General features: G+C 47.0%; 1 protein-coding gene across 1 annotated transcript in view; it reads right to left on the bottom strand.

Annotated features, from left to right (window-relative positions):
* The window catches only part of Pic (DNA damage-binding protein pic), a 76716-nt gene that overhangs the window by 3619 nt on the left and 45297 nt on the right, over positions 1 to 27800 (bottom strand). Inside the window, exons 16-21 of the mRNA XM_077704972.1 lie at positions 25192 to 25356; positions 24699 to 24967; positions 19882 to 19991; positions 16383 to 16558; positions 12860 to 12962; positions 11939 to 12062 (exon numbers count right to left, since the gene is read on the bottom strand). Of these exons, the coding sequence (XP_077561098.1) occupies positions 11939 to 12062; positions 12860 to 12962; positions 16383 to 16558; positions 19882 to 19991; positions 24699 to 24967; positions 25192 to 25356 (947 nt within the window). The remainder of the gene's footprint in view (positions 1 to 11938; positions 12063 to 12859; positions 12963 to 16382; positions 16559 to 19881; positions 19992 to 24698; positions 24968 to 25191; positions 25357 to 27800) is intronic.

Here is a 27800-nt window from a genome sequence, read left to right as displayed (position 1 = left end):
TAATGCAACCCGCCATCGCATCATTAACTCGTTTCTCATGTAAGCCACCATGGTCGGGACTTGGGGACAATTTCGTGCAGCGGTAACAAGCTATCACTCGAGCTACCTGCGCCGGCCTGGGCCATTTCGCGGCCGTGGCCGCCGCCTGCACAGCGACCGTGCGGCTAGCTCAGTGGGCTTTTCGTGCCTCCGGCGCGTTTTCGCATCCAATGGTAATACACAGTAATAGAAACAGAGTGCCTGGAATCGCAGTAGAACTTTGGTCGCGGCCAGCTGCCCGATTAGCTGACGAAATCACGGCGCCTCCGCCGCCAACGATCGGGTCGTTCGTTCTCGAGAGCAGAAGCTCCGCCCTCGGCCCTCCGATTGGAGCGGCGAGCCGGGCGAGCCGGCGAATAACTCCGGCAGTGCGGAAGCGGCGAACATAAACTCGTGACGTGTTTAGATGTTGTTTATTTACACCATATCCTCGGGATGTCGATTGCGCGTGGTCCTCTGCTGGCTGCTCGATTGCGTTTCGCACACTTTAAAATTGATTTTAAATATGTTCTAGGCTGTATTCGCCGCTGATATTTTGCAGATGATGTATGTGTGTTCCCACCAATGTATCTCCGAAGTTATCTCGCCTTCAAAATTTTGTGTCAGTGCCCCTTTAAGAGCAGGGCCTTGAAACTAAATATAGCCTGCTGACCAAAGCTGCTACCATCTCACAGGCGCCCATTTGATTACCTTATGGCCCACTTTCATAGATGGCGCTGCAATACTGCTGAAGTGTCAGCGTTCGCACTTTGCTTCTGGCCGGACTTCTACACCTGCCGTATTTTTGTTACGGTTCATACTAATCGTTTCCTAAAACGTAAGCTATGACTAAACAAACATGGTCACGTAAGCAACCGTGCTGCTTGCGTCAGTTGGTCAGTGTTGTTTCAGACAAGTCCAGTGCGTCCAACAGCTGTGTTAACGGTGTCAGCCGTCAAAGTGCCACCCTAACTGCTTCGGTGTTTACGTGCTCATTTGTAAATTTAATTGTTCACCCCACCATTCTTACTGCTATAAAAAGAATGCGCCCTACATTTAAGTGCAAATAGCCCGTTTGGCAAGCTTATAAGCCCTGCCTAACTTCTGTTTGCTTTTGCCGACCTCAGCCAATCGCACAGCGGGGCTTATGACATCATAGGTTCTGTTGCGGGAAATGAGCTAGCGGGTCGCATGGCCATTCCATTTTTTCCTAATTATCTAGCTTATTTGAGCGAAGTTTACGTTAAAAGTGGTGTCAGTACGATTGTAATGATGGAATCTTTCGAATGAGCCAAACTTGCGTTTTGTCTGCATGGCCCCCTCAAAGCTGGGTGCAAATGCTGATGAACCAAATAAAACATAAAGCAAGTGGCATGCAAGTGCAGTAGGATGGAACAACGGCCAAACAAAAATTTACGGTACAAGTTGCAGATAAAACAAACTGTTCACCCAATTCTTCTTTGTATTCCCAAATAAATGCCCATTTTACATTATCTGTCTAAGTGCAGCAAAATCGTTCATATTTTGTTTTGCCAAGGAAGTGAAATTCAAGAAAGGCCTGTCACAGAACTGTTGAATGCAGACAAAAATGAAAACTCCTGTTGCATGGAGAAAACACCCCACAAAATGCCTTCAACTAGACATTTACTTCGAGCTTCGCTCACTTTTCAGTTCTTGCAATTTTAACAACAAAATTCAAAACAGATTGCAGCCCTATTAACTCTTTCGTGACCGCAGGAAAATTGACCGATTTTTAGGGGTCCAAGCAATTTTTCTTTTCTGCTAAACAAATTGGTTAGGCACTAATTACAGGAGCACAAAATGCAGATTATTTAACAGGCTTGCCAATAACACCACTTTTTAAAATGTTTTCATATATCATAGTTGCGAAAAAATATCAAAATCAAAATTTTTGTCAAGTTGTCGAAAACAATGATAAAAAACGAGTTGTGTGCAACAAACCACCGGCAGTAGAAAAAAATTAGAATATACATTTTGCAGGGAAACATTTCAAAAACCCGCCCTAGAAAAAATGTCAACTTGCTTCCACATGGAACAGTTTGTCAGATATAAAAAAAATGTTAGCCCGCGCGGTGCTCATGTCATGCGGTGAAGCCCAACCTCCAATTCAAATTGGCAAATTTCGGGTGGTTCCCTGGAAGAAACCTGGTGGTCTGACATTATCAGAGGCACCAATTTGCCCCCACGCAATGTAAAAACATCTTGTCAATGACTGACTTTGCATTTACAGCCAGCACAATATTTGGGACAAGCACGCGATGCAGAAAAACATGCATGAAGTTGAAAACGGAACTCCGTTGGTGATGCTTGTTCACGGTCAGTTATCACTCAAAACTCAAAGTTGAGCTTTATTATCATCATCTGACTCACAATTGTAGCCTTGCTTGCAGGAATGAGCTGCGATGTGCTAGAATCGTGCCCTGCAAACTTTGGCCGAGTAGCTGTTGTGCGATAAAAAAGATCAGCACAACGAGCCTCCTCCATTGCAACGCCACCTAACATTTTTGAAATGAAACAGTACCAAAACTTATTGGAGACTCCGTCCAAATAGACAGTTCAACTAAGCAGTAACACTAGACCACCGGAGATACCCTCGTATAGAAACGAAACTGGAAGGCGAACAGCTGGCAGTGCAAGGCCGGTTTAAAGCGCTGCCCTCGGCGGAACAGATATCTGGCGACTGGGTGTGATCTTTTGACTTGCATCTGAAGTTCTTATCGCAGAAATCGGGTTAGGGTGGGGTGAAATCAGGAGCGGCATGCTCTGTTCAAGGATCAGTCGCGGACGCTCAAGGCGCCATGGCAGGTAGCCTTGAAGTTGGGTAACTGCGTAGTAGTGCTAAATATGAATTTCGTGATGGAGAAACGAAACTGAAACTGTTGTAAACTGTTCGCGAATGGTCCTGGGGTAAGTAGAACTACCACACAACTTAAAACAACGTGCGCAAGGGCAATAAGACTGCCTAAAATCATAAAGTAGCTTCGCAAGCAGGCGCTGCTTGACATTTTCAGCCGATTTCTGGGATTATTACTGTCAGAGTGCAAACTTGATGATCGAGAATCGTTTGCTGGTTCATCATTCATGCCCTGATAACAAAAAGCAAACGCTGATGCAGAGTAATTATGGGTGGCACGCATTCTTTGTTGGTAGCAGCGACGTGCGATGACCACTCCCATTTTCCACATCCAGGTGATTCAAACGAGTGTCAAAAATCCCGTTTTCGTTGCAAAAATGAAAACAAAACTGATTTTGAAAGGCCATTTTCTGATCTAACTCCAAACAGCTTTACTTGTTCGAGCAACACCTGAACGCCAGGAAAAGGCGCTCCAAAAGTATCGTTCAAATTGAACGATTTTGAATAGGCGCGGTCGCGACTGGAATCGCTTAAAAATCTGCAGAAATTCACAGAATTGTCTACTAATGCGTAGCATTCTTACCCGCTTGTCTGGGGTGCTAGGTCCTTACAGCCAAATTTTTCAGTTTTTCTAAATTCTGTCCGACCAATTATCTCTATTTACGCTATTGGAATGATCAAAGGTGTTACTTCCACCAAATCTGCATTTTTGTGGAAATGCAGGGTGTTTCCTGGCTGTGGGGGTACCCGGTAAAGAATGATACACATTAAAAGCAGAACTTGTGATTCGGGCAAGATAGTCGCAACCGACTACCCAGTGGTTTATAGGTACAAAGCGCAGGTATGCTTAGCAACCAAGTACTGTGCGCAATGCAAATGCTTGTGGCTACTTGAATGCCTAGCCAAGCAGGTACCAAATCTAGGAATGGCAGTGCCAAGCAGGCGGAAGATGGATCAGAACAGTCCAGCTCGATTGCCAATCTGTTTTCTGTTTAATGGAGACTTGCAGCCTTTGTATTTGGCTTTGGTTGACATCTGACGCACACGGGGGAGATTGCTCACTGTCACGCCTGCTACATCCCCCCCCCCCCATTAAACAGCAAAGCCAAGCTCCAGGAAGCAAGGCCATGTCATTTATTTGATGAAATTCAGCTTTGCACAGAATGGGGAATCGATGGTTAATGAAATGCCACTTCTATATGAGCGAGCGGACAAGAGAACAAGTTTAGCACTATAACTAGCTAATAAAAAAGACATTCTTACCAGTTCTTCCTCTTTCAGCGGGATTGTTTCATTTTCAGATACACAGGATCAAACAGTTTTACAGTAAAACTTCGTTACAAGAGACACTGTTACAAGAGACACTTGGTTATAAGGGACATTTGAATGAGAACGGTGTGGTTGGTTCTCATATGTTTGCCATGTTAGCAACATCGCAAACAAGAGACCTTGGTTACAAGAGGCACGTTTTTTGGTTCCCTTGAGTGTCTCTTGTGACGAGATTTTACTGTACTTCACCCCCTCAAGTTCAGATTAAATGCAGTTCACACATAAATTGTAGAACCTGAACTACAGTGAAAAGGAAGCTATGGGAATCGTCCCACCCACTACAAAAGTTGTATGGCCCTCATTCTTTCAGTGACACACACACTTGGGACACAAAACAGTTGTTTGGAGTTCCTTCCGTAATCAGAAAGATGTCCTACATTACTCTTGTCATCTCCAAAGGCTCCACTGATGCTGCCATCAGAGCCGACGTTAACTTCTTCATGCAACAAGCTCAACAGTCGACCGTTGCCACCACTTTTTGGGAAGTGGAATGTGTGCAAAAATGTGGCAAAACTCAAGCAAAAGGAAAAATGTAAAGCCACCCACCCTGTCGACGCCCACTGTCCTGTCTAGCGACAGCAGTTAGGTTTGTCAAGTGCACACATGTCGTTGTGCCATTTACAAACAGCCTTCTAAGCCAATGAAAACTGCAGCCCGATTGATCCACCAGCTTCAGCCACCAACTGGTTACAGACTAGCATCAAATTTCATTTGTCAATCAAAATACATTATATACAAAGATTAACAAAAGCTGAAGTACGAAATCAACCGGTGCCATGACCAAACCTGTATATGTGAGAACAAACAAGACTGGCTTCTGCGAGTCCTACGTTTTTATCCAGAATAAAATGGAGCGGAGTCAACCATTAAGTGACGACCACAGAGACTTCCTAGGGATCTCGAGGGAAAACCTAAGCTGGCCCAATGAAAGGAGTGACAGGGATGATGAGATAGGAATCGGGCATCCCACATCAGAGAACAAACTCGGGTGGCAATTAGCACGTGTAATTAGGAGTACTAAAAACCGGTGGACCACCAGCATAGTGGAGGGGCTGCCAAGAGACAGGACTAAAAGCAGGGGAACACCGATGACTTGAGGGAGGCATGTGATGGGGAAATCTGGTGGCACAAAACGGATTTACACCGTGTAGGATGGGAGCCATTGGAGGCTAATGGGAGAGGTCTTCAGATGGCACTATTCCTTTAGAAGAACTGCGAGCTGGGCTTGTTGGTAAATGTTTATGGTGGGTATGCACTGAGTATGCTTTTTTGAATCAGGGTTGATAAAATGTGTTGCGTTTTGTTCTTGTCAGCACACGTGCGGTTTGATTATGTATAGAATGTTTGGTTGTTGGTGCGCTGTGATCTTGTCGGATGGTACGTTGTAAATTTGGATGTTATGACGGTGGCGTTTATGCCATGTATATATGTATGTTTTTTCCTGTAATAAATTTTCAGTTGGTAGTAGCGCTTTGTCCCGTGTACTTGCTTGTCCTCGTCGTCGTAGCGCTTTTCCCACCGTGTACTATTCCTGTGTTTTAAAACACACAATCACCAGCCAAACCCGACTTTCTTTTTTTTTTTTTTTGCTAGTTCAAAAATTGTAAATTTGCATCAAAAGATAACCTCTCATTTTATCAGACCGCACGTGTGGAAGAGGGAAGAGTTGTACAAAAATAGGCACACTAAGATCTCACTGTACAGCAACCCAACAAGCCTCCAATTGCAACCGACAACTGGTGACGGCCAACACCACAAAAACTGGACTACATAGTTGCACAGCAGGGGCCCAATGGAGCAAGCACACAGTGGCGTGTGCAAGCTCAAACGTTACAGGCCATCATTCAAGTAGGCAACGAGAAACTGGCACGTGATGAACTGCTTTTGGGTGGACAAAGTCTGCCACTGAAAACATGAAATTAACACCACTTTCCCCGTGACAGCGCATCTGTGTCTGCACTTATTCGATTCCAAACATACGCCAAAATATACATGCAAAGATTTTCAGGCACAAATACCTCGATGTATTACTGAAGTAGCAAATTACCGTATAAACCGGAATATAGGTCGAGTTTTTTTCCAAAAAAATCCGCACAAAAGTCATCCCTCGTCTTATATAGCGGTCATTGGCAGAATGTAAATTGTTGTCTGCCAACAATGTGCAAGCGCAGTCCGTCGCCATCGCCATTCGTGTCGGACTGCTCTCTCGCACTATCAGGCCTTTATTTGATTTCGCTTTTCTCTAGTTTTTTGTCTTTTACTCGTTTATTATGCGTGCGTGCGTACATTTCTGTACGTCTCTGTTCTGAGATGAGTGGCAGCAGTCGACGCCAGTTCACCACGGCGTTTAAGCTGACGGCGATTGAGTCACCGAGCAGAATGGGAATATGGCGGTGCGACGCCAGTTATACCCCTGTCACACGGCAGATCTAATGACATTTACAGCAAATGTCATTCACTCTAAATGTCATTAATTCGGCGCTACACGAGAATACCGAATGACATTCAAGGCGAATGACATTTACCGGCTAACTGAGGTCCCGGACCTCAGTTACACCTCAGTTGGTGGCCCAATGAGTAGCCTCGACAGCAGTACCGCGTCCCTAGACAGGAAAATTCAGTAACAAACCAAAGAATACCGTTTCTAAAAACTGTCAGTAAACTTATATTTTCTTTTTTGTATTGTTGTTCTAATAAGGAAAGACCAGCAAGTACTAACAAAAAAGAAAATCTCGTCCCCAGTGCGCGCGCTACCCTAATCCGGATTTTTTTCAGACCTGTCTCAGCTTGTGATATCTACTGATGTCACCTAAATCAGTGGTTTTCTTGTTTTTATTAAAAAAATATTCATTTGTTACGTTTTTTAAAGAAATATTACGTGTGAAAACATTCTATATGCGCTTGAAATGTAATTTTGCGGTTTTGCGAGCTCACTAATCGTCACCGCTATCACTATCAAATGACATTTGTTCCGCCGTGTAGACCCGCACGGCCGAGCCGAATGTCATTTACAGCTAATGTCATTCAGTTTGAATGACATTAGATTTGCCGTGTGACAGGGGTACCGTATTTACTCGCATAATCCTCACACTTTTTTTTCGGAAAAGTCAATGCAAAGTTAGGGGTGCGAGAATTATGCGGGAAAAAAAAAATATCCGGTGCACAGTGTTGCCAATTTTCCTTATGCCAATTCCGCTAAATGTAGCGGTCGTTTTTTGTATAGGTAAGCTCAGTGTTGCCAACAGCAGCTATTTCTTTTTATTTTATTAGTTACAATGTAAACAGTCTCCCGTCGATCAGCGATCATGAAATTGCCGCCTTTGCTTTCTGGCGTGCGCCCTATCTCGTCGTCGTATGTGCGTGCCCTACTCCAGTAACGCACGTTGAAGTCGGTGACGCCGAAGTGCCTGCCTGCGGCACGGTTGCCGTGTTCGATCGCGTACTCTTTCGCTATCAATTTGAAAACGGCAGTGTAGCTGGCGTTCCTCCCCATGGCGAAGCGGCACCAAGCACAAAACAATTAGATCAAAAAGTTCTCAAAACGGCAGCGACCCATCCACCACTGACGCGAGTCTCACTGACTGCTGCCGCTCAACGGCGGGACCACGGCGGCGACACGACGACACGACAGCGGGCTGCGCGAACACCGTCTAGTTGCGCGCACGCGAAACATGCGCGAAATCGGCTCAAGTACAGTGCGAATAGCGTGTTAGGGCGCCTGTTAGGGAGTAGCCATGCGGGTTGTTAGGGCGCGGATGGCCTTGGATAACAGCGCTCTCCGCCGAACGGAGGCGGCGGGGGAGGGCGCGCGTTGGAGAGCGCGTGCACCATGAGGGTTTCGCGAGCAGGCAACTTTCGCCGCTGCGAAGCTGGGGGTGTGAGGATTATGCGAGGAACCAAAAAATCCAAGTTTTGGTGGCTCACATTAGGGGTGCGAGGATTATGCGAGTGCGAGGATTACGCGAGTAAATACGGTATTAGGCGTTTCGGAGAAAAGTGTGCGGTACTGGCGGAGCCAGAAAGCTAAGCTGTGCGCGTGCAACCCCCGAAACAGATCGTTCCGTGGACGTCAAGCGCTGCACCCCGAGTTGGAGAACAAAGTGGCGGACTTCGTCCGGGAACTTCGTCCGGAAACTTCGTCCGGGAACTTCGTTTGGGAACTTCGTTTGGGAACTTCGCTCACGATCGCTCCGGAGGCCATGCGCGGACGGGCTCCGCGAACTGTACAATGACTGGATAGCCGGCGACAACAAAAAGACCTATACAGGCCGGTTGCGACCGTGTCAAGCTGGGTGTCCTCTGGGCAGTCGCTGCCCGACGACATGGTTACACGAGCGTTCAGAAAGTGCTCCATCAGCAACGCGCCTGATGGCATGGAAGATGACAGTGCGAAGCAGTCATCCTCGGACGACTCTGAGAGCTCGGACGAGTGACTTCGGGAGGCATAGTGAGTGGCAGTGACGGACGGGCGTCGAAAATAAATATAGACACTGTGAATGCGCTTCTGTGCCGAATTATTTTTTTTTGTCAACTTTTCCCACCACAAGGTAGGGGGTCGACCTATATACCGGGTCGACCTATAATCCGGTTTATACGGTACCTAGAGTTGATTCAATTAAGGGTTACTACTCAAGGAATGCAAAGCATACGTTTGCTAAATCACGCAGTTGCTGTTAAGGTCATTGGCCTTGTTTAGAATAAATTTGGTGCGACTAACGGCAGTATATTTTTTTGAAGATGAACGGACAGTCAAGAGAGCATTCCTTACAAAAGGAGATATTCTTTTCAAACGGCAACCAAGGTGGTTCAATGCTGGGAGCTCAATAAAAATGTGCATACTTACGCAAATTTCCTGATGGCAACCTGTCATGCAATACATGTCAAAATACAGCCGCACAGTGTTGCCACCTGCCCGGTTTTGGACCGGCCCGACCGGTTTTTTAAACAGCGGGCCGGTTGCTGGTCCATACCTGAAACCGCCCGTCATTGGCCGGTTTTTTGGCCCTCTTGCCATGGTTATGTCCGTTTTGGCGTTTTATAAGCATCAATTCAACAACTGCACAACAAGCTGCACAAAGACACGCGAGCAGAGAAAATACGCGGGCGAGCGCGCTCCTCGAGATAGAGGGGGACCTTAGGGAGGAACAAAACAACGAAATGCTGCCGCTGCGGTCAGCAATAGTGATTACTTTGCAGTGAAGCACACACAGAGCAATAACCACCCTAGCAAAAATTCTGATAGAAACTTGTATTAGTCTTATACATTTTTGTATTAGGTGTATAAGACATGTATTAGTCTTATACAAACTTGTATCAGTTTTATAAGTTTCATATACAAGTTGTATTAGTCTAATACAAATACACCTATTAGTTTGTATTAGTTTACAAATACTAATAGATCTGATAGACCTGAGTCTAATACGAACTAATAGAGACGTATTGGTTATAATAAAAACTAATACAAATGGACCAGCAAAGTGCGACTTCCTGAATTTTTATTTTTTCTGGAAAATCACAAGCCAAAAAAAGGTTGAAATGATCGCCCTTGAGCAATAATGTTTATTTGGTATATTATTATGAAGCGTTTTGTTCACTAACAAATCTCTGTAAATCTCCAACCAAATTCTTATGCAAAATAGGTCAACTTTTTTTTTCATTTTCGCTCCTAAAAAATGCGCTGGGAGTGCTGCGCCAGCGATAAGCCACCTTACCTGACCTAGCATAACTAAATAAGCTACGCCTTTATTTAGTGACGCTAACCTGACCTAAAGGCCCTTGATCGGCGTTTAAAGCAGATGATGGGACTTTAACCTGACCGTACCTGCGAGGCTGCAAGAAGGGCAGCAAGAAATCTAACTAAGCCGAAAAAACTGCAACGAAGTCAAGCCAAGCCATGCCAATGGTCTTCGTTGGGTAGCCAAGATGGCGACGGTATCAAAGTGCGGCTGGCGTGTGTGTACGTTCGGGAAGAAGACGGTTAGAAGGAAGCGGCTTCTAGCGTTATTTCACTTCAGACGCGTGTGCATCGCGTCATCTAGAAGTGTTGGAGATGTGTCTAACGCCCGTTTAACTTTGGCAAGTATGAACCAGGCCGCAGCGCGATCCATCATGGACCCGTCACCTCGCGGCTCCGGACATCTTTGCTCTGTCTGCTATGCTGACATCGAACGCCTGACATCGAAGAAAGCGTGTGCATCACGTCATCCAGAAGTGTTGGCGATGTGTCTAGCGCCCGCCGAACATTGACAAATGTGATCCGGGCCGCCGCCCGACCCATCTTTGACCCGTCACCTCGCCGCTTCGGACTCCTTTGTTTCTCAACGCAATGCTTCACGAAGAAGAGACTCCATTCGAATCGCGTTTTGCGGAAGGGTGAATGCCGTTCTGAAGTTGCATCGAAATGGGAATGGTGTTCAATCGGCCATTAATGCGCTCGATATGTACCTACGGCTGGACCGTACAGGTTTGACGAGCTTTTCTGATTGCATGCTGCAGCTATTTTGTGGATTCGCATTGTAATTTATTCATTCGTTCTTAATCAGGTTACGAACTGATGTAACATTAAATTATTCAGCCAGAGGAATTTGCCTGTGTACCCTGATAATAAAATGTGTTGCCATGTTTCATTGCTTTGTTCGAACTTGCACTGGTTCTGATAGAACTAGTACACTCTGGTAGACCTATCAGACTAATACAATAGACCTACCAGACTAATACACACTGATAGACCTAATAGACTAATACAAACACACTAATAGACCTAATAGACTAATACATACTGATAGGACTAATAGGCTGATACAAACTGATAGACCTAATAGACTAATACAGACTGATAGGTCTATTAGTGGCAATAAGCATATACGTGTATTAGAATTTGTATCAGAATTTTTGCTAGGGCAAGCTCTCAATCACTTTCAGTGCAAATGTTATGTTGATTTCTCTCTAAGAAAACGCTACAATAAATGGCACTACATGTCATCAACATGGCCTCTTTTTTTTTCAACACAAATTAAACATTCTATATACTCCTCCCCCCTCCCCCCGAAGGGCCAGTTTTCTTTTTTCGGGGAAAGGTGGCAACCCTACAGCCGCATCAGAACGAGGGGCTACACTCATGGCTACACGGCTACTTATGGTTACATTTATGGCTACTTATGGCTATGCATGGCTACACTTATCACTTATACGTATTTATGGAGCTGCAAAACCCCGAACGACCATCACAGTGCCACTCCCAAGAAAGCGGCTTGTGCAACTACACCGCTTGCAGTGCAACTACGCCAGCGTTGCAATGTAAACAGCTCGCTCCTACTATGAGCCAATTTTCCAGTCTCTTTTTGACACCCAGTTTGGGGGTGGCAGTGTTTCCTTTTTGTCAAAAAAGCCCTTCTACTGTGCGCACACATTTCGCTGCAAAGAATGCGCATTTGAACGCATCACCAGGAACAACCCTGGTCACTGACGACAGCAGCGGGACGGTTCAAAGCCACTTACTTCTTCTGCTGCTGAAGTACTTTCGCAACCACGTTATTTTAACGAGCCCAAATTGGCGTTGGAAAAAGAACGCCCCAAAACTCGCCCCAGTTCCCTGCAGTACCATTCGCACCTAAAAACAAACGTCCCACACTGCCTCTTTTTCAGCTCATCATGATGCGAGCTGTTCCCATCACCGTCCCAGGAGGAGAAGAAGGGAGCAAGCGAGCGCTGCCTCACCTGTATGCCTTGCACCACCTCCTGCATCTTGTCCCTGCTGAGGTCGAGGAAGCTCTCGATGAGGTCCCCGTCGATGAAGCCCACCGCGGGCTCCGTCTTGCGCTCCGTCGAGAACGAACGCCAGGTGCACCAGCACAGGTCAAGGGGCCTCACACCGTCCGCAATCCCTCCCCACCCCAGATACACTGACACTTGCCCTCACCCTCGCAAGCTATACTTGCAAGGCATGTTCTCTAAAGACAAAGCCCAGTTTGTTTTGAAATGCTTATGGACGTCTCCCTGGAGTAGTTAAGAGCTTGTCAAACGCTCAAGACATCAATAAATAGTACTAGGCTCTACTTTCTAATCCTGTGGCGGCAAAACTGAGTAGCACAGTAAACTTTAAAACGGCGCCAAGACTGAAATTACACTAGATAGATGCAATGTGAATATGAGAATGGAAACTAATTATGTTCTTCATTCCAGATTTTGGGGCCAGTAATCGAACCCACGTCTAACTTCTTTGTTTCCTCCAACGCTATTTTATTACCAAGATCACTGTAAACTGGGTAATAATGTATACTGAAGAGCGCCCAAAGCGCTTGCGTTCAACTTCGCATGACCAAGTACTGTTTGCTGCACACCAAGTTCATAAGCTATGACAGGCTGCCTGCATAAGAGCTCCAGGGCCTTTGCCACTTAAACACACATGGACAAAAACTGTCTGGATGTGGGCACAGTCCAGTGCTTGTAAATGCTGTTTCACCACGATTTACACTGAGGCTTGCACAAGTGTAATACTAATTCAACTACAATAGAAAAAAGAAAAAGAAAAGAAAAAAGAACACACTTTACTTTTTTCCCTCACACTAAATTAAAGAATATCAAGCCCCCCCCCCCCCCTCCCCGAACAAAGGCAGCCATCAAACCATGAAAGGATATAAGGTGTGGTCAATCTTTCCCACACTCTTGATCACTTTGGTGAGGTTCTCCTGAACCTCTTGGAGGAAGGTGTAGAACTCGGCAGGCAGCTGGGCCACCAGGCCTTGCAAGGGGCAAAGGACGGAGGGATTCCATTATTAAACCAGTACCCGCCAAAGGCAGCACGAGTGAACGCAGAAGCTTAGCTGTTGAAAGTTACTACGTTGTGTGTTCCTTTAACCTGACTTGAGTCAACTGAACAAAGAGGAGAACCCAAACACATTACATGCCGCAAGGCCCAGCGATACTACTGTAAGAGGCTCACACCCAAGGTGGATTCAATAGCTACAGAGAAACCTCGTTGACACGTTTTTTATGCGAACCGGAAAATAAAGCGTGTTATGCGAAAATCGTATTATCCAAAGAGGTTAAAAAAGGAGGAAGATATGGATACTTCGTCAGCAACTCACTTTTACTGAGCAACAATAAAGTATCTGGTCAATTTGTGCTGCACTTAGTACTTCTTTTCAACAGCCACGAGTAAATTCTCCGGAAAGGTGAGAAAAGAAGCGGCGGGTATTTCCTGCTTTGCCAGACACTGCTTCGTACAACAATCCGTGCCGTGCCTTAAATCGGTGAAGCCAGCTGCCGGACGCTTGTAAGTCTTCAATGCCCAAGGAGAGCGTGATGTCATATTCTCGATGTAGGACTGACCCGTTGACATTCACTCCAGGGGCCCAATTCTCTAAAATGACGGCCATTTTTCCAGAGAATTGGGCCCCTGCCGTTTTAACTTTCTTGAACCATGTAAGCTGGACGTTTCCCATTTGTTGCCCACCGGGGCTGAAAGCTTGCAGCTTTTTTTAACAACTTCCTATAGCCCATCGACAATAGTGTTGAGCGTCGACACTGGCAAATCGAGCTCGGGCGCCAAGTCCACGCACTTCCCCCTTGGGTTCTTTTCGAATTTGCGTGCAATTTCCACCTTTTCTTTTAAACTCCGCATTTCCACGACATATTCACAAGCCTGGCAGCACCACCGCGCAAAGCAATAAGCCAGTCAGGAACAAAAAACAAAACAAAAAAAAAAGGTAGTCTGAAAGCATGGTGCATAATAAGAAGTCAGGCAAGGAAGTCCAATTTTCCGAGTCTATCCTGTCGTCTATCCAATTTTCGGCAAAAATGTGATTGTATTAAACGCAAGAAAATGCATTACAGTCTACGCCCGTTACAACGGACCCTCTGAATCCGGAAAAAAACGTCCGCTGTAGCCGTAGTATGCAGTATCCGACGGTGGGGGGGGGGTCCAAAGCTTGGCACCGGCACTTCGAAAAGGCCTGGCGCGTGCGGTCAAGCGTGTAAAGACGCAAGATAAGCTGAGCCAATAAAGCAAAAATATAACTGGGCGCAATTATAAGCCAGCTATAAAACACCAGTCGTGCCAATCAGCATTAACTAGGCTCTTTTAAATCCCCTCGCGACGAGGCAGGTTTTCCCGAAACCGTTAGTCAAACAAATCGGATCGCTGCCTGACGTTCCCTCAAGGCAGCTTCCACATTTTTAGTGACTTTATTCTGGTCATTGAAACAGCGGTAATGAAATAATCTGACGCACAGCTGTAAAATCGAAAGTTAGACCAGTTGGACTGCGCACGGTTACCGGCAGATTGCACATAATGGATGGGGAACAACCCCTACTTGAGGCATCTCTTACCTTTTTCACCGAACGAAACGGGAACGATGCATGCGTGGGAATAATAAAAGCCGAACTTCACTGAACCCGAGTTTTTTATTACATAAAAAAAACTGACAAGGGCAGACTCGCCTCCAAGTGCACCACTTCGAGTATTCGATAGCCCTGTTTTCAATCTCACCGGAGTCGCGTTTATCGGCAGCGGCCTTGTTCTTGACGTATAGAGCGGACACTCTGCTTAGACAGGCCTGTACTTCTGGCGATGTCAGCCTGTTTTTAACCATGTTCAACAGCGTTAATTACGCTTAATTTATCCGACAGTGAAATCAGCTACCCTGCCGCTCATGCCGCTGGTCGCAACAAAAAAAAAAGCCAGTGGCACTGGCTTGGCTTGGCTGCGCCAACGACCCGGCTGCCAGCAATGTTGCCAGACATAATAGTTTTCTTGCCAAGTGCCGGCCCACGGAAGTCTGCTATAAACGTTCAGTCGAAACAATTTTCGCCTAAAATTTAGTCTGTTGTAGCCGATAGTCTGCTCTAGCCGGGTCCGTTGTGAGCGGAGTGGACTCCATTTAAAATGCATGGGGACCAGACAAACCAACAGAAATGGTCTGTTGTAACCGAAAGTCCGTTGTTGCCGGATCCGCTGTAACGAGCGTAGACTGTATTTCTAAGGGATGTCGGTTGGGAATGAAAAGAAAACAACATACTATGCCGAATTGTATCAACGAGATTCCACTGTAAGTGCTTTTTACACGAACCCACAATACAGGGCAGTGTGGTCGACACAATGGCCCAAGGTGAGACATGCAACAACTGCCCGTGTCATGTGTTCCTCCCCAGTCCTTTCCTTTGTTTGAAGGGCACCATCTTGTAGCAATAAAGTTCGAAAGGATGCCACATTCAGCAGCGGTGCTAGTGCAGTCACCCTGCCTCATCGCTTTTCCTAAACACAGCCTTTCCTTCACAATTACCCGCAACAAATGTTCAAAGTGACAAGTGGTGTTTCTGGGGGTTATTGCGTGTACAGAGGGCAGTGCTTCAATATGGGTGGGCTGCCCCAAGTTTTCCACTACGGGGACAAAAGAGGTGAAGGTCGAGTGGAGTTCTCACATGTTCTAGCTGCTTTCAATAAGAACAGCAACCATACGGATACAGAGAAAAGCAAAAGGTGGGAGGCATTTCTTTTTGGAGGTGTTGTTGCTTTTGCAGTTGTGACTAGCGACACCCAGTAGTAAGAGGAGGAGCACCAACATAGGAGAGCAGAGAAGTGTTGGGGTAAAAATTAAAGTCGTTCCATTCAATGTGAAAGCTGTCGAAGTGCAGAGCAGTGATTCGCCATAACGGGCTGTAGCACCGTTATCCGCTCAGGACTATCACCCAACACATTTCGAATTTCCCTCCTTCGCAGTGCTCGCGCGCCCTCTGCCTGAAACAGCGCCAGTAGGAGTTCTGTTCTTTTTGTGCTTGCTTTTCCCCCCGCATGTACTGGCGTTGCACTGCCACTTTTTTTCGCTTACTATCGTAAACACCAACCCAACGAGCCTTCCAAACTAAATGAACGCGGGTGCTGCCGGTTAATTACGTATATTTTGCCTCAAATGTACCTGCAGTTTTCTTGCGCTAAACATCGAGGAGGTGTATGGCAAGTGCCAGCGGTTGATGAGCTTTGAACACTTATGACTATATAAACCGCTTGGCTTTCGAAGCCTGTGGAACGCCGTGACGACAGCCGCTATGACAGAACACCGTGGGGCTCTACTTGGGTCAAACGAGCGAGCTACGACGACAAGGCAAGCCCCCAAAGTGCTCTGCCCTTAAAACGCGACGGCCCTCCCCACACCCTCAATACCGATGGCCCCGTGGATGGTGCCGAAGAGCACGGAGGAGCCCTGGACGGTGGGGGAGGAGGCCTCCCCGGGGTGCTGCATCACCAGGGAGCCGTGCCGGAAGACGTTCACAAACTCGCCCAGGTGGAACTGGCCCGTCTCCTGCAGGTGCTGGCGCTCCTCGTCCGTCGTGGCCGCACTTCAAACGGAGGAGGGGTGACGAAGGGGGGGGGGGGGGGGGGGGGGGGGGGGGCGATTACTAAACCAAACCGCACACGGCGACAAGTTCTCGATGATGTTACGGCAGCTACTCCGCTGCAAAAATGCCCCTAATGGTACCCCGCCTCTCCGCTGACCTCAGAAACTTTGACATCCCAGTAGGGACAAATGTTTCTTCAACTGCAAAGTTTCTGAGAAAGCTATGGAGCTTTTCCTTTGCAGCCGTACAGCTGCATTTCAGGTGCATGTCAATTTTGGAGCAAAAGCCAGGTACAAACCCCAGACAATGCCTTGCTCCGTCAATCTGACCTCCCAGCTCAGCCGAGGTCAAGCCAGTGGCTTATGGAGTTGCAGGGTGAAAGCGTCTAACCACTTGTTAATTGCAAGGGGAGGGGTGTGGAGAGGGGGGATAGGGGGTGCATGCCAACAGCAAATGATATACAAGGAGGCACTGGCTGCATCAAAGTCCAGTGCGGGCGAGACCAGAAACTGCGGCAAGCCACCCTGCAGAGCAACTGTGTGTTTTCACTGCATGCTCTTGGCGCAAAAGTGGAGCTACCATTCAACACACTTAGTTTCACAGTGTCCAACCACGACAGAATTATTTCCCCTTTGCACAAACTTACCCTACCGGTCACTATGCAGTTACACGGTCACTATGCAGTTACATGGGTGCAGTGAATTTTCGTACCGCTGCAATAGTGCCCAAGTGGTGGATCCAGATGGCAGGCCTACAGTGGCTCGCCATCCAGATCTACCACTTGGCCACTACAGCAGCATTGCACACTGCACTCTTCATCGGGGCATCAAGTGAAGTTCATGTGAAAACTACGCAGTTTATTCAGTTCTAATTCTATGCAGCAAAGAGTGGGGGCCGGGGTACTTACCAATTTTTATGGACTTGCCCTAATAGTTTTGGTATTTCATAAAATTAATGCCTCAAGCACATATTTCTGTTAGTGAGATTGTCTGCATCACCTCTCTTTCCCCAGGGTTCATGACGGTTTATAAGACAGAAATACACAGGTTTCCAAGGACCACGTTGCCTGTAGAAATCTAAATAAGACCAATTTTCAGGAGAAGTTGGGGGCTTGACATGATGAGAAAAAAAAAAAAAAGCCGAAAAACCGGAACATCGCGGCAGCCAACATTTCGGTCATACTCTCATTGCACTAATGCTGAAACAGTTGTAATTGAAGTCACATGAGATGAAAAATGCCTCCGCATAGAGTACAAAGTCACTATGATGGGATAGAGCACAGCAATGGGGTGTGCATAAGACCAAAAATTGATAACGAGGAAGTTGATTAAGAAGACCCAACAATGGACCATGGACAATCGTCTTTTGGGAATATGTACCACAAGTGAACCGGCAGAATAGCTGGCAAAATAACCTGAAGAATAAAAGTGACGGGAGAAGAAGATGGGAACGTGATTTGGGGTAACGAAGCAGGGGTGGATTCAAAGGGTCCACGGTTTGGAAGGCTGCCTAGATTGATGCAGTAGCATTCATCTCTCGTGGCTGTAGTCAGGACGTTCGGAGACCCAGCCAGGCTGCACTGCCAGCCGGGCTTACAGGCTGTTCGTCGACCGCGCATTAAATTGCCGGCTTCAACTGTGCAACGTTCTGTGCCCCGTGTCCACCACCAAGAGGTCGCTGACAACCGTGAATGTACCAGCATTGACTTCATCGACTGCACCAGACCACGTGAGCCATTTAATCTATCATGGGTGTTTTCTAGACTGAACTGTGAACTGCTGATAGTTTTTTCCACTATTGCAGAACAGTGTATCTTTAGTATTGACTTTGGTGCTGCATTCAACTTGTGACTAACGTATGTCTCATCAATCATCTCGTCTCGATTAAATGTTCATCTTCTCAAGAGCCTGTCTCATTTCTGCAACGCGAGAATCGAGGACTAGCCACCAATACCACTAAAACTGGCGTCCGCGACAGGACCTCTTCTCTACCATCCAGAGGAGTTACAAAGCTAGAATTCGGGATTAATGGAGCAGATTCGAGACAAGGAGATTGAGAATCTAATAACAGTCAATGGTCAGACAGTACAAGACTAGTTCGTATTGTATGCTGCTAAATCCCTCTAAGAAGGACCCAGCAGCATTGAAAGGACTTCGGAAGCGCTCAGGCTTAAGCGGCGAAAAGCTGTCAGTGAGGATGTTTGCAGAGCAAATGAGCTGGTGCGAAGACAGAACTCTTGAGCTAGAAACACACACTGAGATAGCAGACATCAAAAAGAAGCAAGCCGAACTTGAAAAGCGAAATTCGCTGCTGCGGACCCACAGCACATCATTGTTGTGCAGAATCCCACACAATGCAAATGACCGCAGCACAACATCTGTAGGAAAAGCCGCCCACGCTGAGAGCCCCCCCCACCCGCAGCACACAGCCACCAGGGAGGCTCTTTGCACACGCCCCGCAGAAGCCACTTCGTTTGGCGTGGCAGTTAAAAATCTTGACTCACCTGCCACCACGACCACTGCACCACCCATTTCAAAATGTCAAACTTCATAACTGCCCTCTTGAATGTGGCAGTGAATGAGCGCCGCAACGTGTAAAATGCACCAACACCACCAAACAAGAACATGGCGCCTAACAACTGACTGGCGTCGGCTCTTCCACCAACCATCGACCCTCCCCGAATGTGCCGCTGTGGTGCCGCTGCGGCACGAAGCAAAGAGTGATTAATAAAAACTGCTGCTGCGCTAGTTGATTCATAGTATTCGCAATAAAAGTTAGTGCAGATTTACAGACATACACTAGAGAGATCGAAGGGGGCAGGTGGGAATAGCTGCGACTTCCAAGACTATCGGCACTCCCATGACTGCGGTCAGGACCGTGGCAATGGTGTGGCGCATGCAGCAAAAGATAAAAAAAAAAAAAAAAAGAAGACTCTGCGGAAACGTGTAAGTTAGCTGAATGATATGCGCAGAGCCATAGGGTCAACACAGATTTGCAATCCTGCTGTCACAATGCTGGTAAGTTGTTTCTCTTGCTTTCATTGGCAATGCCATGCTTCATTGATTTTTAGTGTAAATCGAATTTTGAAATTTGAAGGGAGAAAAAACAAAAATAAAAAGAAAACCTGGGTCAATGTACAATCATGTGAATACAGTATGCAAGTTTCAGTCATCCCATCAGGAACTGAAAAAAGATTTGAAACAACGGGAACATGACCACTGCTTCCTTGGTATTTGCTTCAAAAGCAGAATCCCAATTCGCGCAGGCCTAGTGATTTCTCCAGGCATGTACGGCAGCAGAACACATGCACGAGAGACACTCACCTGTCCTTCTGGCAGACAAAGAGATTCGTCGTCGATTCGGCGCCCAGGAAGGTGTCATCGTCCAGGATCTCCACCGAGCACATCCAGTTGGTCTGGTAGTCCCTCGCAATCTGCCAGCACGGGGATTGGGAACAGGATGGGGACCCTTGTCAAATAACTTTCACACACTGACGTGGTCTAACAACGTCCATGAATCCAATGCTACTGCTTTGCCAACTGTTAATTGCGGCAGAACACGTGTAATGTTTTGCAAAGATGCGAATGGCATTATAATAAAGCTTTTCTTTTATGGTGTTTAACGCACTGAAGCTATACATGGGCAATGAGGTGCGCTGTACTGGAGGGGTCAATTCTGACCACGTGGGGATCTTTAACGTGCATCGAAAACACGACACACAGGCGTTTTCACTTTTTTGCGTCCATCAGAAAAGCGGCCACTGCGGCCGGGATCGAACCCACGTCCTCATAGCCACTGAAGCCGTTGCGGCAGGTATGCCAAAGCACCAAGTGCCGCCACTTTGACAACTGCAAGTTGCAGCAGAACAAATGTGTTTTGCAAAGATGCAAATGGCGTTGTAATGAGTCTGTAAGTTATGTACTTATGTTTTGCTTCAAAAAAGCCTTATGTTTTCTTTTTGCTGAACAATGCTGATATGTATGATGCATGGCACCAGTCCTAGCCGTTGGCAACGGTTTTTGCTCAGCCTGCCGTGGAGATAATAAAGAACCCTGACAAATGCGGGTGTGCGAATATTGAAATTTTCGAATACGAATTGAATGCGATTAAGGCAAAACGCTGTCTTTGAATATCCGATATGTGTGTAATATTAATAAAAAAAAAAAAAAAACAACAACAGGTAACTAGTTTTTTTAACTATTCCAAAATAAGTTGGTAAAACTGCATTTACGCTGCAGCAACGCACGCTGCAGCAACGCACTCCTTAAAAATTATCGCACAGAAAAAAAAAAAAAAAAAAAACCCTGCTCAGCATGTTCAGAAAGTATGCACTCCCTATGTCTGGTAGCACTTACACCAAAAGAAAAAAAATAACAAGGAAAAAAAAAAAACGCTCTTAAGTTTTTTCACAGTACAAGACATTCATAAAGCCAAGAAATTCATTATCACCGTGCTAGGACCGCTGATGCCACCCGCAAGTTGCAATAATGGTATGGCCGTGTTTACATGGCTGCTACATAAGCGCAGCAAAAACAATTTCTATCGTGTCGTCGTCCACAGTGTGCGGGGAAGTGACAGTTAGGTCAAGTCACAGCATCCGCATGCTTGGATGCGTTATCTCGCCGCTGCACTCGCTCGCTGTGATGCACTTCTGTGCACTGCAGCCATGTAAGCGCGATCTATGGTAAACCATGCACTGAGGCCGCCCTTCCGAACTCAAGTTGCCAAATTCAGAAAAATAAAAACAATCAGTACGACGCCGTCACATAACGGAGCAGCAATCCTTTTGCATGTAAAAAGCGGCACACTGTACCACGTACAGTCCCTTATCTCCTTCGTAGGGGCAAAGCAGGGGCTCTGCTATAAGCTTACTTTATTTGTTACGGACACAAGAAGCCCTCCCAAGGCCCCGGGGAGCCCCTCCCAAGGCCCCCCCGAAAGTGGGGGGGAGTGCGTTACAATAAATTACACGTATGCTCAGGTGAATGCATGTCAAGCATATAAATACATTACCTGCTCGGCTCTTCCACAATATTTGCATGTGGCCGAATTCAGTATGCACAGTTCAAAGCAAATACCCTTTGTATAAGGATGACATTCAATTCGTATGGGAAATTTGTAGGCTTGTGCGAATAGTGATATTTTAGTTCGAAGCGAATTCGAAGCGAATAGTCCTAGTGGTCGAATACTTTCGAAGCGAATTCGAATAGCTGTCAGGTGTCACTGAGACATTCCGGTAAAAACGTTCTACAGTAAAATCTCGATGATACGAATATCGCGGGACCGCGAAAAATATTCGTATCATCCGAAATTCGTATGAACCAACACAGACCAAGAAATTGAGCACTTAAAAAAGTTTTCGTTTAATTCTTTTCTTACTTTCGCATGGAGAAATCCGTGACGTTTTTCTGCTTGTTCTAAACCTCCGTGTCGCCGAGCGGTAATTTCTGGACTTTCGTCTATTCACTCGCGGTGCCCAAGCTCACTACAGGAGCGCTTTTGCACGCGATTCATGCACGTCGGCGTTGCGCGCGCGATTTTAACGCCCGCCTCGGCGATTCCGCGCTCGCGGTCGCCTGTGCCTCTGTCAGAAAATGACGCGCGTGGCAGTGGGAGGAGCCTGGCGCCAATGGGAAGGCGTGCACCTCAGGGCGGCAGTTTCGAAGCGCTCGAGACAGCTGGCTGGCTCCACAGGAGACGTTTAGGCTTAGCACCTCGGCAGATATTTCATAGGCGCTTTCACTCGCGGCGCGGATGATTTTTTATAGCACCATTTTCGCCCACATTGTTAGCTCGTTTACCGCACAAGAAACTTCGTGTGTGCTTTGAGCGGTATCTTAAGTAGAGGTTAGAAGCGGTGGCTCGAGCGCCCCGCACCACTTCGCTACCGAAGGTGCCGCCTGGTTGCCGCGGCCGGCCGGCAGCGTGCGGGTGGTTTCGCGGCGGCGTCAGCGCGCCTGTGGAGTCCGCGGCGCGTTTTCGCAAACAGAAAACAACAGCTCGGCCGTTCCTGGAGAAAGAGCCCGTACGTCACCGTCTCTCGCTCGTTCGTCAGTCGGGCGCCTCGCCGGCTCGTTTGTATCATCCGCCGGGCCGCACAGGCCCGTTCGCGAGAGCCGAAATTTTTCCCATTGTTGCAGTGGGAACAATTTCATTGTTTGAAACAACGAAACAGGAGTCTCGACTACCCTGCCGAACACGTGCGAAGGCTGCGACGAAGCGACAACGCTTTGAATGTGGCTTAGCTTGTCTTGGCTCCACGTGTAGTCAAGATGTCAGGGGGGTAAAGCAAGCTCCGAAACCGTACGAATCCTGGGCGCTGACATGATACAATTCCCATGGTTGCCAGATCAATGGTATTCAGCCCTCTAAAAAGTTGTTCCGGAATTATTTAACTGAAACAAAGAGCTGAAGCAGAATTGTTACAAATATTTGCCTCAGAAATTAAAACTAGCTCTTTAAAAAACTTTTAGTGTAATTAAACTCTAATTTTTGAACAAAGAGTAAGTGCGTAGTTCAGTTTTGGTTTCGATTTTCTTTAAGTGTGCTAGGGAGTGGCGAGACCCTTGCGCCAGACTTGCGCCGTGTGTGTGTGTGCAGTCTCCAGCTCAGATCTGCGTGCGTGCAAAACGTGTAAAACTGGTACAACTCGGATGCCCGTGCTGAGCAAGTGCCTCCCCGGGCACTTGCGAGGCTGTCATTCGTTTCTTCACGTTAAGCGCCTTATCTATTGCCCCTGAACTAGCGCCGGAACAGTGACTCCGATCTGACCTTGACTACCGCAAGTTCACTACAGGCTACGGAGTGGCAGCCAGCGATTTCCGTTGGAAGAGAAATAAAAGGAGCTTTTATAATCGTTCGGTTCCAGTTGTTTTATTCATGGAACTTCATACAGCTCTCCATGCTTCGAACTTTCGCGCAAACGTTCGTGAAGGTAGAACGAAAACATAGGTAACGAAGTGCGGTTTCTTTTTTAATCAGTCACAATACGTCAATGTTCTCTCCTCGCGCGCTCTGTGCGGCAAATTACTGCCCATTCAATACTGCCCATTCAGTCCCGCAAGCTTTCCCTTTGAAGTAGTGGAAAGCAGCTAGAACTTGACGAGTACAGACAGAAAGGGAAACGGGACACGCCGCTGTCTGTATTTCGCACACTCCCTTGGCATGCATTCTGCTACTCCGTTGGCCTGCGATCGATCGCGCGCTTTCGTTTCTGTGCTTGAAAGGGCAGCGACTCACCGGCAATATCAGCGTTGGCCCATGCGATAACGTTTTTTTTTTTTTGGTCTCAATAAAGGTTTCACATCCAGCTAAAGCCACAGTTCACTTCATTTGAAAAGCATTGAGCGACTCGCAAAATGTCACCGAATGGCAAATAAAGTGGCACAGCGCAAAAATGCACGGAGATCATGACTGAGATTCATTTTTCTGTGCGCCCCAGTACGGATCAGCTGAGCCCTTGGTGTCCTCGCGCATGCGATCAGTCGCATTCGAGCTTGCGCGAAAGTGTTGTGTGAGCGTTGCCACATCTTGCTCAAATAGTCTCAGTGCATATAAGTCACACGCTAAACCGAAAACACGTCGGTTACCTACCTAAGCAGATAAACTACCCAATGCTGTCGACGCCGCTTACACAAAATTCCGCCTCGCCAGCGGTCCGCCATGTTACAATTAATCCCGGCATGCTTCGCTAGCCGGACGCGGAAACGCCACAGTAGCACGTTGCCAGATTACAACCCATCGCTTTCGCCGTTTTTAGTAAGCAAAAGCTCAGCTGGTAACCTTCAAATCATTGTATCATGTCTGCCACTATGTGTCGTACGGTTCCAATGCATTGGCTCAGCGGCGCGCTTTCCCTCTAGAGTCAGTATATTATCTCTATGCAAGATGTAGGACTGATGTCGATGGCACTGCGGCTTGCCTAACGAAACCGAAACTTGAACGAAGTTTTGATATTCGTTCATCCCGAATACTTCGAAATATCGGAAATTTTAAATTCGAGTCGAAGCGAATTCGAATACTGTAATATTCGTTCGAATATTCGAAGCGCCCGAATATTCGCACAAGCCTAGAAATTTGGGATATTTGCGCACCCCTGGCGACAAAACGTCTCCCGGTGGGAGGGGGTGTTCAGCCTCACCTCCTCGAAGCTTCCCTCGAGGGGCTTGTAGGCCAGCAGGGACATGGAGCGCATGAGGTCCCCGACCAGGACGAAGTCCCCCTTGGCGCGCAGGTACAGGGCCAGGATGTTGTTGAAGTGGGAGCACTCGTTGCGCAGCTCGCGCTCGGCCGTCCACTCGTACAGGCGCACCGTGCTGTTCACCGACGCCAGCAGCTTGCCGCCCCCAAACTCCAGCAGCGAGTAGGGCGCGCCCTTGATCTCCTGCTCCGCCACCTGCTCCAGCTTGCCTGTTCGCGATGGACACATTGCGAACAATGTTTAAAGCAGAGCACCTACCGTGCACTCCAAAGGCATCTCGAGCTCAGATTCGCCGTGTCAGAACAGAACCCTCAACTTCAAAGACCGCACCCGAAGGCAACGTTAAGTGTAAGCTTACAGAACAAAAGAGCAGTACATGTCTGGACATCCCAAAAAACAAGAGAGAGCGTTCCACCCCAGCAGCAGCACCCACCGTCGGCCCAGTGGAAGACGATGATGCGCCCCTGCTTGGGGTCGGACTCGTCGGGCAGCACGTTGGCAGTGCCCACAATGTAGTAGGTGCTGGGGTCGTTGCCGAGCTTCGCAGACACGATGCTCATGGCGTACTCCGTCTGCATGAACTGGTGCGCGTGCAGCACTGCAAGGACAACAACGAACAAGGAGACGCCCTCCATCACTCTCTTGCTCCCTTAACTGGCTCGCTCATCACAGCACCAGCACGGAGCAATTCCCAAGGACAAAGCTGCACTGTATTCTTGGCTGAAACATTGCTGCTGAAACGACGCCTTGTATCTTCACACTTTGTACTACGTCGTAACTTTTGTGTGAAGTTATCTTTTTACACGTGCGTGTGCACCACTGCATTCTCTCGTTTTCTTCTCTTCAAATCTTTTAAGTAGGGGTGTGCGAATATCAATTTTTAAATTTCGAAGCGAATTCGAATAATAAAAACAAGGTTCGAATCGAATCGAATATTTTTCGAATATTTTTCGAATACGAATACTTATGGTTGTTTGTAAAATTAATGTTTTCACCATCTAGAGACACAAAAACTGCAACTTTATTGCACAACAAATCGCACAAAGTAAAATTAGGGATTACACAATACCATTGCACTCAACAGATCAAGGTCTGCACTCACTTAAATGTTAACATGGAGAAAGGTTAACTGCTCGACATGTTCGGGGAGCAGTGACAACCTCCTGCTCGTCACCACTTTACCAGATATCGAAAACAGCCGCTCACTTGAGACACTAGTAGCTGGCATGCCCGAGCCCGTGCACATTGCCGCGCGCTGATACAGTAAAATCTTGATTATACTAATCTCGCGGGACTGCGAAAAATATTCGTATCATCCAAAATTCGTATGAACCAACACAGACCAAAAAATTTAGCGCTGAAAAAAGTTTTCGTTTATTTCTTTTCCTACTTATGCGTGAAGAAATTCGTGATTTTTCTGCTTTTTTTAACCCCCGTGTCGCAAAGCAGTCCTTTCTGGAGCACGTAAAGCTTCGCGCTCGTCTCCTCACTCGGTGTGCCCAAGCTCGCTACATGCCGCAACAGCCAAGCGTGAACCGCATGGTGCGGTTTTGCACGCGATTCGCTCGCCTCGGCTCTGCGAGCGCTGTATTTTCACGCCCACATCGACGATTTCGCGCCCGCGGTAGCGCCTACCTCGGTCAGAAAATGACGCAGTACGCGCGCGGCAGAATGGAGGAGCCTGACTACTTGCAATGAGATCGAGACAGCCGGCTTGGCTCCGCCAGAGACGGTTAGGCTTAGCACCCCGGCAAATATTTTATGGGCGCTTTCACTAGCGGCGCGGATGATGTTTTATAGTACCGTTATCGCATGAATTATCAGCTCCTTTACCGCACAAGCAACTTCAAGTCTCCCTTGAGCCGCATTTTAAAGAGCGGTTAGAAGCGGTCGCTCGAGCGCCCGCGCCAAATCGCGGCTGGAGCCGACGCCATGTTGACGTCGCCGGCCGCGCCGCGCGCAGCGTGGGGGTGGTTTCGCGGCGGTGTCAGCGCGTTGGGCGTGCGCAGAGCGTTTTCGCAAGCAGAAAACAACAGCCCGGCCGTTTCTGGAGAAAGAGTGACAAACAGGGGAGCGAGACCCGTTATTGCTCGTTCAGCAGTAGGGTGCCTCGCCGGCTCGTTCGTACCTTCCGCCGGGCCGCGCAGGTTCGTTCGTAACAGCCGAAATTTTTCCCATTGCAAACGATGCAATTTCGCCGGGACTTTGCGGAAATTCGTATCATCCCGAAATTCGCACCCCCAGAATCGTAACAACGAGAGTCCACTGTAAATAACACCGATACAGACACGCTCTGATTTTTTTTTTTTTTTTTTAGTTTTGGGTGGTTCGAATATTTCGAACAATAAAAGTGTCGTTCGAATCGAATCGAATATCAAAAAATTCGAATCGAATATTCGAAGTTTCGAATATTCGCACACCCCTACTTTTAAGGGCACAGGGTAAGCCCTATACTTCCCATGCATTTTTAGCCATATTGAGGTACATTTTTCTCGGCATCTAAGAAAGGTATCTACATAACTTATATATCATTTTCTTTCAAATTTCGTGCTCTTTTAACTGTACTAGAAATATAAAAATTCTTAAAAAATTAAGTTTTTTATAATTTTTTGTTCGTTAGTACCTAAATTTTGGCATTATTTTCGTATTAAAAGTTGTGTACCAAAAAAACTGTTACGTGCATATTTTTAATTCTAGTACAGCAGGTGTGACAAGTTAAGTAGATGACAGGGGGAAAAAATCAGCTCGTTGTCTTGGAAGATATAGGAAATAATGGTACCTATGTAAGTTAAAACATTGTTTTGAGATAATTGAGTTTAAAGTAAAAAAAGAGGTGAAAAACAATACTTTTTTGCCATAAACACCACTGGAGCCATTCATTTAAAAAGCACCAGCTTCATAATCACTGTCGAAGTCATTTTTTTGGTTTTCAACCGGTCGTCTGTCCTTCCTTGACTATTTTGTGCACCATCGTACAGATTGTGCACCATCGTACAGGTCAACCTCTTTAAGCCACTTGATTGTGGTGTTGCGCCCAGGCTT

Source organism: Haemaphysalis longicornis, unplaced genomic scaffold, assembly GCF_048455015.1.
Source record: "Haemaphysalis longicornis isolate Haplotype H1 unplaced genomic scaffold, Haemaphysalis longicornis Haplotype H1 scaffold_3, whole genome shotgun sequence".
Classification (NCBI taxonomy): domain Eukaryota; kingdom Metazoa; phylum Arthropoda; class Arachnida; order Ixodida; family Ixodidae; genus Haemaphysalis; species Haemaphysalis longicornis.
This window is presented reverse-complemented; position numbering and strand designations above follow the sequence as displayed.